Source organism: Artibeus jamaicensis, unplaced genomic scaffold (genome assembly GCF_021234435.1).
Source record: "Artibeus jamaicensis isolate MK-2021 breed Jamaican fruit bat unplaced genomic scaffold, CSHL_Jam_final scaffold_537, whole genome shotgun sequence".
Classification (NCBI taxonomy): Eukaryota; Metazoa; Chordata; class Mammalia; order Chiroptera; family Phyllostomidae; genus Artibeus; species Artibeus jamaicensis.
Genome location: NW_026522047.1, coordinates 8,378,017 through 8,393,473, shown reverse-complemented (window position 1 = coordinate 8,393,473; position 15,457 = coordinate 8,378,017). Strand labels below are relative to the sequence as shown.

At 44.2% G+C, this 15,457-nt stretch overlaps 1 protein-coding gene across 3 annotated transcripts in view; it reads left to right on the top strand.

Annotated features, from left to right (window-relative positions):
* SCLT1 (sodium channel and clathrin linker 1) overlaps window positions 1-15,457 on the top strand; it is a 95,003-nt gene that overhangs the window by 68,496 nt on the left and 11,050 nt on the right. Inside the window, exon 19 of one of the 3 annotated variants that reach the window (XM_053658521.1) lies at window positions 12,908-14,056. The exons of the other annotated variants lie outside the window; for them this stretch is intronic. Within the exon in view, the coding sequence (XP_053514496.1) occupies window positions 12,908-12,995 (88 nt within the window). The 3' untranslated portion in view covers window positions 12,996-14,056. Of the gene's footprint in view, window positions 1-12,907; window positions 14,057-15,457 lie in introns of those variants that run through there. 3 annotated transcript variants of the gene reach the window in all.

Here is a 15,457-nt window from a genome sequence, read left to right as displayed (position 1 = left end):
GGGGCTCGGACCGCTGGTGCACCAGTGTCAGCTGCTTTTCCTCACCACGAGCTCACGTTCAGAATGGCCCAGCACTCGTTGCTGTATTTTCATCTCTTTAAGTTTTTGCAGTGTTGTGGAGTTTTTAATGGATTGATTAATTTGAGTAACCTAATATGCCTTTAGTGGATCCAAAGAATACGGGTATTTTTAATGGGGAATCCCTTTAAAAATATCCCACCTCACTTAGCACGGTGATCGATGATAATATATCTTGGTGAAAACGAGGCTTTGGACAGACGCGGGCACCGTCTGTGGTCAGTTACAGCACCCTGGAAGTTGGAGTTAACCCTAGCTGCAAAATAAATCCATCTGAACTGTTGCAGGGAATTAACACTGCGGTTATACGATATATTACTTCTAATTAAGAAACATTAGCAGTTCATTTTAGTGTTATTTCTTAACTAAAAGAAATATGGTTTATACCCTTGTGTTTTAACCACATCATTTTGAGTGAACTGTAGGGAGGCCAGACACACATCGAGAGGAAGAGGAACCAGGAAGAGTGGCATGGTTCCTATACTCGGGGCTGCCAGGGTGAACACCTTCACTGTGGTTTCCGCTGGAAGAAATGGGGCAGGTGAATGGGTTTAGGGCTGGCCAACCAGAAGAGCTTCAGTGGGCTCTGAGGCAGGGAAGTGGCCGGGCGTGTGGGCGGGGCGTGTGAATTTCATCAGCTGCTCAAGAAAGGAGCTGACCGGTCTCTAGCCAGGGCCTCAAACCCGAATCAAGACAACATTTAAAAACAACTGTTTTACCTTGAAGCAAGTGATGGTGCAGTGTCCTAGGCCTAGGATATAAGGGGACGTTATTCTAATGGCCAGAAGTGTCTAACTTTGATTGATTTGTATCACAGTGTTGAAATGGAAGATGAAAACGTTTCTGTCATATTGACTGAGATCTTAAAAACATCTTGAAAAATGTAGCTGAATTTGTACCTTTGCTTCTTGCTTATTGAGAGTCTGAGGATGTTCTGTGAAGATTTGGCATCCCATTTTCTAGTTGAGCTTTGGTGACTATAACAAACAAAGCATTGGTCACTTGGCAGATATTTTGTGTCCAGTTGAAGAGAAAGGGAGGACCAGCCCTTTGTGGGTCTTATTACATTTGATTTTTCAATAGTTCCCAGGAAAAAATGAGTAAATAAGCTTAATTTTACATTATCATTGTATTAAAAATAACTCGTAGATATTAAAAGTATACATATTCTAAGTATGCAATAATGGAAGCTCGTTCATATTTTACACATTTGCTTTATTGTATTAGTAATCTTGAACTAAAAATACCCCCATTTTCTTGGATTTAGGCTTTCCGAGCACCTTTAAAATATTTGGCAGGATTGTCAGCAGTTGGCTTTCTATCTCTTCACTGTATTCAAGTTCAGGGTTGCACCTTGCAATTTCAAGTGCCTAATACCTCACTTTGTAGATTTAATCAAGTATTTCCAAAAGTAAAAGCAGATACCAACCTATATGATCCTGTTAACCATCGTCGCCCCAATAAATCTAATTCATAAAAAGCAGACACCGAAAGTCTCACCATAATTCATAAACACACACCTGAGCAGCCGCTCCTTTCTAAGCATCCGGCCGGATGCTGGGAAGCCCAGGCCGCCTCAGACAAGGCCTTGCCCTGAGCGTTTCTGCCTGTTGCCCACTTTGTTCCTCCTCAGCACACTCATCGCTGCTAGTCCTTGCACTTCCTGGTCCCACACTCGCACTTTGTATGCCGCCCTCCCCCGTGGGAGCTCCGGCCCCAGACCCTAGGAGAGGGCCCAGCTCACATCCATGCTCAGAACATACTTGTGGGATAAATGAATGAATGAAAAAGCTAGTGCACTTATCAATTACTGTTTCTTCTAGGCCAAGCTCACGTTCCAACCTTAATTCTTTCTGCAGATTTTCAGTTTTTAACGTGCCTTTATTTGAACCTGTGAAACGTGACAAAGCATGAGGTGCCCCACTAGTTAAGAGGCCACGTCACTGAGAAACTTGGATTCCTGAACTGATAGCCCTGCCTTAGAGTGAGACCTGTTTCTCATCTTACAGACTTCTAAGTGCTGTTCATTCTAAGAATTATTATTAGGAGGGCTGTTGATGATAATGCATAGTCCAGGATGCAGCCACTAGGACCGAGGAAAATCATTTTTAAAAATCAGCACTTTCCAGGATCCTGCTTTCAGAGGAGAGAATGTGACCCAGGCGGTGTGGCGGGGGTTGTTATCCGACCATTTCTGAACTCGTGCTGGAACTCCTGCTCTGGAATCTCAGTGAGAAAACACGGTCCGGTGTCCCAGAGCCCTGCGTGTGTGGAGCGTGCTGGTCCACAGGCCCCGGCGCCCCGCAGGCATCGGCGCTCAGCTGAGCTTGTTTACTTACGTAAACTTATGTAAATATGTGTACTTACGTAAACATACAGTCCACACCATAGCGTTGGGAACTTGACAAGTATTCTGTAACTGTGTGTAGGTGACTTATTTGAGAATTACTGAAATGTGGCTTTCTTAAAGGAGTCTGGTAGCTGAGAGCACAAGACTAGGAACCGTCCCTGCGCCCAAGGGCTGGGCTGCGTCGGGGCTCCCTGGGCACCCAGTGGGGGCCGCCCCCTGTGCCGCGGGCATAAAGCAGGTTGCTGGAATGAGTGCTGTCAAAAACCTCGTGAACAGTTTTACTGCTGCCTATCAATACCACTGCCTATCACGATGAGGACATCTTAACTTCGTTCTTTTGAACACTGGAAATTATTTGTTTTTCATGGTTTTTTTTTTTAATGGTATTTTTAGGCAAAAGTCAAGATACCATGGGAGTAGCCCTATGGTTTCCGGTAGTCAGGACCTTGAAAATGACCTGGGTGTGGTAGGTGGAATGGCTGGACCAGCGGCTGCCCTGGCTCCTCCCCCACTGCTGCCTTTCCTGAACCTGCACCGCCTCCAGTCTGGCTGACCCCGCCCCCTGCATGTTTTCCTATCCATCGCTTCATCTTCCTTCCCTTCCTGAGTTCAGGCCACCCTCTCTCGCTCCTGGGTCACTGCTTAGCCGTTTGGTTGGACTCTGGAGCCCCCGTCCATTGTCCCTTGAATCCGTGTTCCACAGTAAGCCACAGAGAACTTTTATAACGTAAATCAAGTTAACTCACTCTCCTCTCTCATCCCTTCCCACCCACAGGTAGCAGCAAGCTGGCCATGGGGATATTTTGAACTGGCCCATGTATATGTTCCCATCTCATTTCTCACCACCTGCTACTTCTTATTAATCTCTTCTACTTAAGAAATTTTTAGAGCCCCTGACAGGTGTGGCCCAGTTGGTTGGCTGTTGTCTCGGGGCACGTGCACGGTTGTGGGTTTGGTCCCCGGTCGGAAAAAGGCAATCTCACACCAGTGTTTCTCTCCCTCTCTTTTTCCCTCCCTTCTCCGTTCTCTAAATAAGTAAATCTTTTTAAAATTTTTGTTTTAGATAAAACTCCTTCCACCTTAAGGTCCCTTTACTATAATTAGCATAAGAAACTACTGTTACCAGTTTTAAAGATCAAAATTACATCCAACCCACTCAGTCCCTTAAAAGTAGCTGCTGGGTATCCCCCCAGCCAGTCACTCTCTGTGAAACCGCAGGGCAGCGGTGGGAGGGGCCACAGGTACTGCAGTAACTGCTGTGCCCAGCTCGGAATCTCACCTGTTAAAGACGACAGCCCAGACAGACGAAAATTCCTGCCTTCGGGAGACTTCACAGTAGGGGAGACAGGCAGTAAGAGAAATTAAGGGCGTGATGTGGTAATGACAACTGCTAAGGGAAAAGGGCACTAGGCAGTGTGCGTTTTCACGGGGAGTGCTGTTGTAGACAGCTCAGCGGGAAGCATCCTCAGCTCTGGCCCCTCTTTCCCTCTTCCTTTTGCCAAACAAGCCCCGGGAAATGCATATTGTTGCCCAGTCAGTGCCATCGCCCATTCTGCCCATGGTGGCTGGAGAAAAACCCAGCTGTGCTGGTGGTCTCGCTTTAAATTCATGATCACGAAAGGAAGGGCCCTTTAGCTGCTATGCAATCAGTCTGTATATTCTGCTTGCCTTGGTGACAGCCATACCGTCTTGTCTTTCCTCAAACCTTTTACAACTCCTCTCCATCATCACTTTCACTTGGTAACCTCAGCTCTTTCTCGGAGAAAAGAGGAGCAATCAGACAAGATCCTCCGGGACTCCTGCTACTGCATTAACAGCCTGCCAGCGTCTTTTCCCGAGACTCTGCTGTGGCAGCAGACAGTCTGTCTCTGATTGGCCAGATCGGGGGCTGCAGGGGGAGGCCCAGCCCTTCACCTGCCCTGCAGATGCCGTCTCTGTTTTGCCTCCTTGTCAGAGTCTCAATTACATACAAAGAATCTTTTTGGAAAACAATTTTCCATAAAATAAAATGCCTAACATAGCAACATGTCTTGGTAAAATAACCTGAGAAATAAATGGAAGTAACTCATGGTCTACACAACGCAAAGCAAGCCATCCAAGCTTCCGAGGACCGTCCCCAACCCCACGAAACCCTGCGGTGTTGGCGCACGTGGTCAGGTCTGTGGGCAGCAACCATTAAATAGCGGGCCTGCCTGACCCAAGTGGTCAAGAAACACTTCCTGCCGGACTCCAGCTGTCCACTTGAATCTAGGAAATATAGTGAGGACTGTTTTCACTTTAAAAGAAAACCAAGTCTTCCCTGGCTGGTATAGCTCAGTGGACTGAGTGCGGGCTGCGAACCAAAGGGTGGCCAGTTCCATTCCCAGTCAGGGCACATGCCCGGGTTGCAGGCCAAGTCCCCCAGTGAGGGCCACGTGAGAGGCAACCACACATTGATGTTTCTCTCCTCTTTCTTCCTCCCTTCCTCTCTAAAAATAAATAAAATATTTAAAAATAAATAAATGAAAATAAAAGAAAACCAAGTCTTGGTAAACAACCTTCTAAACCCTAAATAAGTTTCCCATAAGTTAGTGTTTTTTTACCTCCTAGAAAAAAAGGAAATAGAGTATTTACTTCAAAATCAAGAGACTAGTGCCCTCACTCGACACTGAACATGGGTAAGAGTGTTGTTTTTATTCATTATGCAATATTTCTAGAAATAGTTTTTAACATCAGTACAAAAATTAACAAACCTCACCATACCGTCAGAGACCCTACATTCTAGTTGGGGACGTAAACTATAAAGAGCTCTACTAATGGAGGTTTACCTGCTACCAAATTTTTAGCAATTTGATCTCTACTTTTAGCAAATTATTTTTTTTACCATTCCTATGAATTTGAATTCATAGCAAACTCAATTTTTATGTCATTGCTAGGAACTTACAGTATTCTCATAGCTTATTAAGTAATGTTTCATAATTAATATGAACTTTTCAAATTATCCTTTGTCACCTAACTGAAGTCATTATGTTCATTTTCAGTTTACATGGAATCCTAGAACACTGTGTATGTCTTCCCAAAATAGTCTCCATCCTTAATGTTCTGAACTTGACAGCTTTTGGATATTGAAAATTGTAACTTTGAAATCATCTATCAACAGCCTTAAACAATAAACTACTGAAATATCAATTATTTAAAGATTTTATATATTTATTTTTAGAGAGGGGAAGGGAGGGAGAAAGAGAGGGAGAGAAACATCAATGTGTGGTTGCTTCTCACGTGCTCCCCACCGGGGACCTGGCCTGCAACCCAGGCATGTGCCCTGACTGGGAATCAAACCGGTGGCCCTTTGGTTCAGCCAGCCTGCGCTCAATCCACTGAGCTATGCCAGCCAGGGCTGAAATATCAATTTTAAAGCCTAAATATTTTTTCCACAATATGAGTGACTGGCTTAAGATCTTCCCACAGAAGTCAGTGGGGTATATAAAAAGGGATTAAGCAAAAATAAACAAACCTGACTACCAGAAGAAAACAGTGGTAGGAGGAGGTAGGAGAGGATAAAGGGGAGTAAATAATAATTACAGGCAAGACTTGGGGTGCTGAACACACAATACAGTCTACAGCTGATATATTATAAAATCATACCACATAAACCTGTATTTTTATCAACCAATATAACCCAAATAAATTGTTTTAAAAAAAAAGCTAAAACCATAGCTTCTAATCCAAGGTCTGTTCCACAAATGTGTGATTATATATAAACCACTAATTTTTTCCAAGCCTTAATTTTACCTTCTCTAAGAATAAAAACATTCCGTTGCTATGGTTATTATGAAATAGTGTAAATATCAAAGCATCTCATAAACTAAAGCATCACGCAAACATTATATATCATAGAAAATATTCTGTACTCATATTTTTTAGTCTGTGCTTATATTTAATTGTCATACACTCCCTGTATTGCTGGTCTTTGACTGTCTTTGAGTTATTTCTAACATCCTAAGTTTTAGTTTTCATCATGATTTTATCTCTGGAAGTTCATGTGGATGGATACTAATTGTTGTGACTGCTTTTCCTTCCACCATTGTAGTTCAGTGTAACACAGTTTTTAACCCACAACTTCGTAGAGAAAAAGAATCCTTCTTTAAATGCTGTTATTAAAAAGAAGAGAAAAAGAACCAGGTTTTTCCAGACATTGTCTCTCTTGCCCATGTGACAATTTGGTCTTCGTTCCAGGGATTAGAACACTGTTTTTATTAAATTTAAAAAAACCCATGTTCCGTGGCATTTTTGGTAAGTTGAGTAGGTTAAGGAAGATTACTTACAACGAAATTGGTTATCAGAAATAACCAACAAGGTTACACATTTACATCCTTGAAATTTTTAGATTTAGTCACTTTCTTTAGAAATCTTTTAAAAAAGGAATAATTATGCTTAAGTTGAAATAAATATTTCTTGGTTATATGATAATTTTTTTAAAGTTATAAAACTGTGAGAAAACATTATATTCTATCAAGGTTTCACTGCATATATGAGATCTATCCAGAAGGTATCCAGCCATGTAATGTGACAGATAGAGACGTTTATTGCAGAAGATACAAGAAACAGTGTACATAGGACAATGACACGTCTCAGTCCCCTTCAGAGTAGGCACCTTGGGACCTCACACAGTTCTCCCAGTCTCCATCAGCTGCCCCATTGTATTTTCCTGAATCTCACTGATAGTCTGGAATCTCTTCCCTTTCAAAGGTGATTTTAGTTTGGGGAAAAGCTAGAGGTCTCAGGGTGCCATATCTGGGCTCAACGGGGGATGAGTCACCTGGGTGATTTGATGTTTCACAAAAAAACTGCATGAGACGTGATACATAAGTGGGCACATTGTCATGATGAAGCTGCCAGTCACCACTTGCCCATGGCTGCAGCCTTCTGAATCATCCAGATAGTTTCTGCAGAGGAATGTTCATGCTCAACTCAAGATCTGACACAGATCTGTTGCTCTGCGCACTCGGTCATTTTAAATGCAACAGCCACACAGTGCACATGCTCACTCAACAGTGTCTACCACCCCCACCTGCCTAGTACAGTGAAGTCATCATTGTTCACACACACACATTCCAGTCCACTCTCCTTGGCTGCCAGGTTACATCAGTGTTGCACAAACCATTAACGGTGGCAGGACTTTTTCTGGACAGACCTTCTATTTAGAGTTTCACACACGAAAATCTGATTTTCACAGAGCATACTTAACTTTTATTTGACATGCCTATGTTGGTTGTTTGAACCACAGGGTTGGAAATGAATACATTCCAACATACTAAGAGAGACTTTCTGCGCATCTGCTGTGTTGCTAAAAATATGTCCATATGCTCTGACATGTCAAAACTACAATGTTTACATTCAAAATAGAAATATTTTCACAAGATTTTGCATGAAGACTATTTGCATTCATAAAAGGGTTGAGAAAAATGTATTTATTTCTAGCATGTGAGGAGTCAGGGAGTGCAATATTACAGGTGAGAGCACCAGCTCCGGAGTCAGGCCTGGTTGTGAACCCCACCCAGCCCAGCCCTTCACACTCACCTGTAAGCCCCGTAGGTTGTTACAAGTGTTTATTTATGTGATCAGAAATTTGTAAGGTGTTCACTCTATGCCTGACATGTAGAATATTTAGGAAGATCAGTGAAAGGGCTTAGGGAATAGTCTTTATAAATGCTAAGAGATTGGTGTATTCTAAGTAAACCAAAATATAATGCATGAGGTACATGTATGAGGAGCTTACGTGCTTATTTCATTTTTAAATGTACAAAAATATATACTAGTTCTAGAAAGCACCAAATTTTAGGCAAGACTTATATACATGTGAATTGCATCCTCTTTTGGAGACGTAAGTAATACTGAGGCATATGTATGAAATCAAGTCAAAAATCTTTCTACAATAAAAAAGTGTCTGCCAAAGTATTTTCTCTATACTTCACCTGTTGAGTATAATACAGAATTACATGATAGCCAATAATTTATAATTACTGAAGTAGAAACTCATGTTTATTCCAATGAAAAGTGTGTTCCGAATGCGACACCCTCCCAGACGTATTTACAGTAGCTTCCACATCGGGCGTTAACAGTGGTTAGTGTGGGACAGTACCAGCAGAGCACCAGGCTAACTGCTAGATGGCATTTCTGTAGCGTTGGGAACAGGTTCATTGGTTTTCCTTAGCAATGGTTTTGTTTTGGTTTTGTTTTTAGAATGATTCAGTGATATGGTGCAAGTCTTTGATCCACTGTGTCTCTTATTAATGATATATTACAAAATAAACTACAGAGCAATATATTTAAAAATCAGATACTCATTTGACTGTTTCTGTAGGAGGGTTTTCTGTATGTGCCACCAATTTAGGCTTTCCACCATTCCTATAAAATGTGTTTATTAATCGCTACCAAAAATGAGCTGCTCCGGGTTGGATCCCAGCACCCTGCTTTCCGGCGTACCCTTACTGCGCAGGTGAGGCATCAGAGCTTCCCCTGAAATGTGCCCTTTCACAGTATGTCCTCTTTACTTCTAACAGTTCAGTACTCGTGCATTCACTGTGTTCTTGCCATCTATGTGTGCACCGACTTACTATGGCTAATGAACATCAGGGACAAAACCGAGCACCAGCACAGCCCCCAGCCCCTTCGGATGCTGGAGTCCTCTTTGGACTAGTTCTGCTGCTGCCTTAGGAAACTCCTGTTGCTTCTGACAACTGACAGTTAAATGTAATTACCAGGTGCCTGTGATTTCCTAAGATCAATCCAAAAGGAACTGCAGCCATAATGAAATGTAGCACACATTAATGAAATAAAATAATTTTTCCTTCTTAGTATCAGAAGCTTTTGTCAAGTGTGATCTCCTCTGTGGTATATATTCTTTCATTTTGAAGTTTGCTTTAATTTGTAAGATTTTATTGATTCATTTATAATTATTCCCTCTTAGTTACTCTTTTATGTTGAAATCTGTGATACAGAGAATCTCGAGCTTTCAAGAGGAGACAGTGTTAATAGTTGCTTATTAATGTATAGCACCCATAACTGCAATGTAGCTGTACTAATCTTACTTGAATGATAGATTGTTATTTTTATAGATTAAATTTTAAAACTTTGGGGGGGGCAGGGAATGAGATGACATTTGTCTTGCCAGTACCCAAGTAGACAAGGCTGTACAGTGGCATTGCCCAGGACAGACTGTTGGGACAGAAAACAGGCCGCGTAAAACTGGACATTGCATTCATGATAACAGAGCATTTCAGATCAGTGGTGAAAAGGTGATGCTTTAAAGCATTTAGGATATTTCTCATCCCATATGTAAAATAAATTTCAGATGGATTACAGAGCTAAAGAAAAAAGGTTATTAAAAGAAATGACTATGTATATTATCTTGGAATGTAAAAGTTTTTCTAATCAAAACACAAAACCCAGAATCTAATAAAAATATTGATTAACCAAAAAAAATCTAAATTCTATATGAAGGTACCAAAGATAATAAACAACAAAAATTAAAACAAAGGATTCATACGAAGAATCCATCAAGAGTTCAATAATTAAGAGAAAGATGAACAACCTAATAGAAGATGGACAAAGTGTGTGACTGGCAGTTCACAGAAGCAGAAATACAGAGTGAGCATGTCAGCCATGCTTGGCCACACTGTTCAGGGAGGGAGAGTAAATGTGAACAAGAATTTTACCCAGCAAGTTGACAGAAGCATACGAGCAAGCACATAGGGAAGCGGGAACCGGTGCCCGGCGCTGGTGGGACCGGCGAACCCTTTCTCGGGTGGGCTGCCAGGACCGAGCCTCGTCGGGCCCTTTGCACCTGCAGGTGCAGCCGTCTGTCCGACAGGAGCCCTCGTGCGAGTGTAGACATGCAGCGACACGCCTGTTCTTGCTCTCTGTCAGGCCCTGCACATCTTTAACCGCGCACTTGAAGTAGCATCCTTCTCTCTGGGGTTTTTTCACTCTATTCCACCTTTCGTACTTCTATGGGAATTACTTTCCTAAAAAGCCGATCCGATCCTGGCCCTGCCTGCTTAACCCCTTCCGTTTTATTGTTGCCTGTAGGATGTTTACAAACTTCCCTTCACCTAATTTATTATCATCAATCTGCCTCTCTGCCTCTGTCATTCACATTCCTTGTGTTGTAGCCGCACAGAACAACCTCCCCAGTAAAAACCAGAGGCGCCCAGCCAGCCCAGTGCAGCTCCTAGTCTGCACTCCCTTCGTCCCTCCCCCGCTGGTTGAGTGGCCTGGCTCCTTAAGCATTGAGGATGCAGCAAAACCCAAGGTCCCCACACCCCACTGTCTTTGAAGATAACGGATTAGTGATGGGGAAGTGAAAACTAGCAAACATACTTAAGTCAGATGATAAGTATATGCAAAAATTAAAATAAGGCAACGTGATAATGAATGGGTGGGCAGACACCTGAGACAGGTAGACAAGTAAGACCTTGTGAGGAAATTAATCTTAATATGAGAGCCAATGACAACAGCTCCTGCCGTGTACACCTCAGGAAAAAGAGCATTTCCGGTAGGACAGCTAATGAGAAGGACCGTGGGTAGGTTTGAAGTCACAGAAAGCACCTGCGGAGTGAACGCAGGCGTGGCAGATTTGGGCAAGGCGTCCTGTTAGGTAGCGACAGCCACCACAGCAAACAGACTCTGAAATCCCAGGGGCTGAGCACACACCAGGAAAAAGGCTATTTCTTGCTGATGTTGCATGTCTATGGCAGTTTGGCAAGAAGGCTGTGCTGCAGAGGTTCCTCCCAGGTGGTGACCTTGGAGGCCTGGTGTTCTGAGATCACTGGACCAGGGAAGGGGGGTTGGAGGGGAAGGAAGAGCAATGCTGACTGTTAACTACGTCGCCTCCGAAGTGACACGATTCACTTCCTTTCACTGTCATTGGCCAAATTAGTCTGACCTCACAGGAGTCTCGGAAATGCACATGGAGCGCGTGGGCTGTCTGGGGAGCACGGCCTTGGCTGCAGACCAGGACCTGACCTTCAGGATGGGATTAGCCAGGTTAAAGAGTTAAGTGTGAGTGAAGGACAGCGGGCAGTTTTGAGAGAAGTCATCTCACCCTGGCTACTGGAGGGAAAATAGAAGTTAACAAGCTGGGAAAGGGCTCAGGCTATTGTGAGAGTCTTGTTAAGGGGTGGTGGTGGCTTAGACTAAGAAGAAAGGAAAATGTGGATAGTTGGGGGACTTTTATTTTAGAGGTAATTGAAAGTGTTGATGGATCTGATGTGGAGAACGAAGGCAAAGAGGAATTAGGGTGACTCTAGGGGTACTTCGGACATGCTGCTTCTTCCTAGGGGTATCTTTTCCCAACTTCCAACCTGAAAACCCTTTCTTCCTTCCAGACCCATCTCAAACGACTTCTCTGTTCTCTGTAAGGCAGTCTCACTTCCCTTGACAGATTCTCTCCTTTTTGTCCCTCTTTGTGGCACTTACTGACTTGTAGTGTGACTACCGTTTATGTCCATCCCTTCTCCAAGACCGTGAGCAACCATCTTGCTGGGCCTGTAGGTGTTTAATAAAACTGTGTTGAATCAGTGAATGAGCAGATATACAATATGTAATATTTTCTTTTCTTGTCCAAAACTATATATATATAGATGCAGTTACACAGCATCTGAGCCCAAGGAATTCTCTTTAATCTCTCAAACATCATTCTTGGCTATATATCTGTAATGTTTGGCTGCCATACTGCTTTTTTTAAGGGTTTTTTTTTTTTCCTTTTAAATTAACAGGATGAGAGGCAGCTGCAGGTACTGGCAGATTACAAAATGTGTAATTACTTAAAGTAACTGAAGCATATTATAGTATAATTCAACAAAAAAAAAAACCATCTGGCACACGCTATGTTAATTTGTCATGAGAGAGAGTCTCGGAACACGCTCGCCGCAGCTGGCGGACCCGCCGTCTCCCCGCACGAGCAGCGCGCCTTTTGTCTGCAGGCCCCTTGGATGCGAAATGGACCTTGTGCGACGCACTCTTCAGACACCACTCAGGGATTTCACGCACTGAGGACACTTCCCCGTGCACCGCATCAACCAAAATACGTACAGCTCATTCTTACCTTAAATTATGCCTCAGTCATGGAACGAGCTGAGCAATCATAGTAATTACTTATAAAGCCTAAGATGTTGGCCCAGATTTCAAACTGATTCCGTGCCTTAAGGAACCATAGCTTCTTTTACAAAAAGTATTTGTGGTATTTGCAAAGCGATGAATGCATTGTAGGGACAGCTTTGCTTTCAACCTTGTAACTACACCTTTTCAGCTATTATATATGCCAGAAGTACTGAGAATTGAAGTGCTTTAGTGTGAAACTCTCTCAGCATGGGTTAGGATACCCATTTCTGTGACAGACGAGCAGAAAATGACTAACTGGCATTTACAAAACAGCACCTGGTGCTGGCCTTTTGGAACTAATCTGTATTTCCAACTCTCTACCGCACATTTTCCCAGGTTCCTCGAACTCAGTGGATTCAAAGCCCAGCGCGTTACGCCACGCCCGCCCACATTCATCCTTCGTTCCTCATTGTCCGTCCCGTGAGCGGTGACACTTTCCCGGAAGTCATCCTGAACGCCTTCCTCCTCACTCCCCTAAACCAAGCACTACTAATTCTGACCTCTCCCCACCCTGAAAAACATCTCTCCTGACTCTGTCCCTTCTCCTCTAATAATCAGGCCATCAACATTGCCCACCTGCACTGCTGCTCTCACCCCCCCAGTTTACCACAGTCACAGACCCCTACTGGTTTTCCTGCTGCAATCAGCAAAATCTTTGGACCCTCAAACTTAATCATGTCACCTCTCTTCTTAAAATACTTCAGCACCTCCCCATAGCATCGATGATAAAGTCTCCATTTCCTATCAAGACATAGACGGTCCTTTGCAGTCTGTTTCCTTGTGTTTTCAGCTGCTTCTGCTCCCCCTACCCTGACGCCCACCTTCCAGCCACTCTGTCTGTCTCATTCATACTGCGCTGCATTCGGCTTTCTGGATTGATTGCCCTTCCTTTTTTCCTGACCTCCACACGTGACTCTGATGGCGACACTCCCTTTTCTCCCCTGCTTTTGTTCGTCTAACTGCTGTGTATCTTTCACACATGAGCCTAAAAGGCTGCCTCCTCCAGAGAGAGCTCTCACCCCTGCGCCTTCAGCGTGTGTTCCCATAGCACTGTGGACTTTATAGCAGTGACTGCCGCGTCATAAACCTGGGAGCTTCACAGCACGGCTGGCGTTCCTTACTGCCACCAGGGCGGTGACTGGGTCTCCCCTGGCCCATCCCACTAGTGCCAGCATCGTAAGTGGAACATGACGGGCACTCATTTCAGTATTTATTGGATTAAATGGACTTGACAGTCTCCCCAATCTCATCCAAGAGCAGCACCTAAAACGAGGTGTGAGGAAATCCACGCAGTTTGTAATTTCGAGTTCATTCTTCACGTTCTTGAAATAAGCCTCCCGTGAATGATATTCACAAATAAAAGTCTAAATCATGTTGGTTTTTCTGGGAGCGGTCTCTCAAATTCATTATACCACCTGATGGCCACGGGGGAAATGTAGTCACTGAACTATCTAGTTCGTTCTGATACGGGAGCAGGTGGGCAGTGAAAGGGTCGGGAAAACAAGTTACAGGACATTTGAGACGTTACTACTAAATGGACGAGGTGACTGGTCACGAGGAGTCTAGTGACCAGCCTACGCGTGCCAGGCGCTGTGCTAAGCGCTATGAATGCAGCTTCCTTGTGGAGCTTTGACTCGAGTGGGGAGTGACAAATAGGAAGGGAAACCGCCCACGCAGACAAGGTGAGCGTCTGCAGCGGCAGGAAGAGCCCACGCACAGCGAGGAGGAAACAGTATCCGAGTTTACAGGTGCAGGGCGGGAGCTGAGTGAGATGCCTGTTTAAGTCGTCAGGAAGTTGACCTTTGAACCGAGTCCTGAAGGATAGCAGAAATCAACCACACAAAGAAGCCAGGAAAGTGTTGCAAGCAGAGGGAAAGGGAGGGACGATGGGGCCCAGAGTTTGAACAGGACCCACGTCATCACAGTCCAGTGAGCGAGGAGAGAGGCCCCCGGGCTGCGGAGGGAGTCAGGGGTCCTCCTATCCTGAGAATCTCGTGCACTGTTTTAAGTAAGGTATTTTTACTCTAAATGACATACTATTTTAAGTTAAAGTCCAAAATGCAGCAATGGGAAATCATTGGGGGATTTTAGACATCCTTAGGTCTTCAAGAGACCACTTTAGACCAGTTTTCCACATTGTGTGGAAAAGAGACTCAAGAGCTGGCAGAAGGGGAGTCGGGAGACCAGATGTTCGATCATTACGGTTTTCAGACACTAGATGCTCGTGGCTTAGAACAGCATGTTGTCGGTGGAGGTGGAAAGAAGTGAGCAGTCACGCGTTATGTTGAGGGAGGTAGGACTGAGCTACTGTTAAATCAAATACCGGGGATGAGGAAAAGGGAGAGATCCAGGCTGATGCCTAAACTTCGGGCGGAGCACGCGGTGGGCGCCGTGGCTTTCCTGGGAAGGAAGAGGTCAGCGGTCTCCACTTTGGACAGGGTGCACTGAGGCTCTCCTCGGGGGCCTGTGAGCCACGGACTAGACGGGCTCACTCAGGGGAGTGTGTGCATGGGAAGGGGGGGTCCTGGGACCAGGAGCGGATGTGCTCTAACGCATGCCTGCAGCTGGCCTGCCTGCAGCTGGCCTGCGGTGTCTTCCGTTAACCGAGTGAGATTTGAAACCTGAGGATGAATTTCCTTTTTTCAGTAGTCAAGTCTTTTGAAGCCATACCAAAAGTTGAAATCACAGTGTTTGCAATTACTGACCATTTTGCCACAAAGTTAGGATCCAGTGTTTTCCAGATAATCTTTTTGCCTTTTAGATCTTCATGTTGTACGATGCCACAGATAACACGCTTTGCGAAACTCTCTTGTAATGACTGGTCTCAAAACAGGAGGCAATATGATCTAGCTGAGAGATCATTTTGATTAAAATACTGGTATGAGC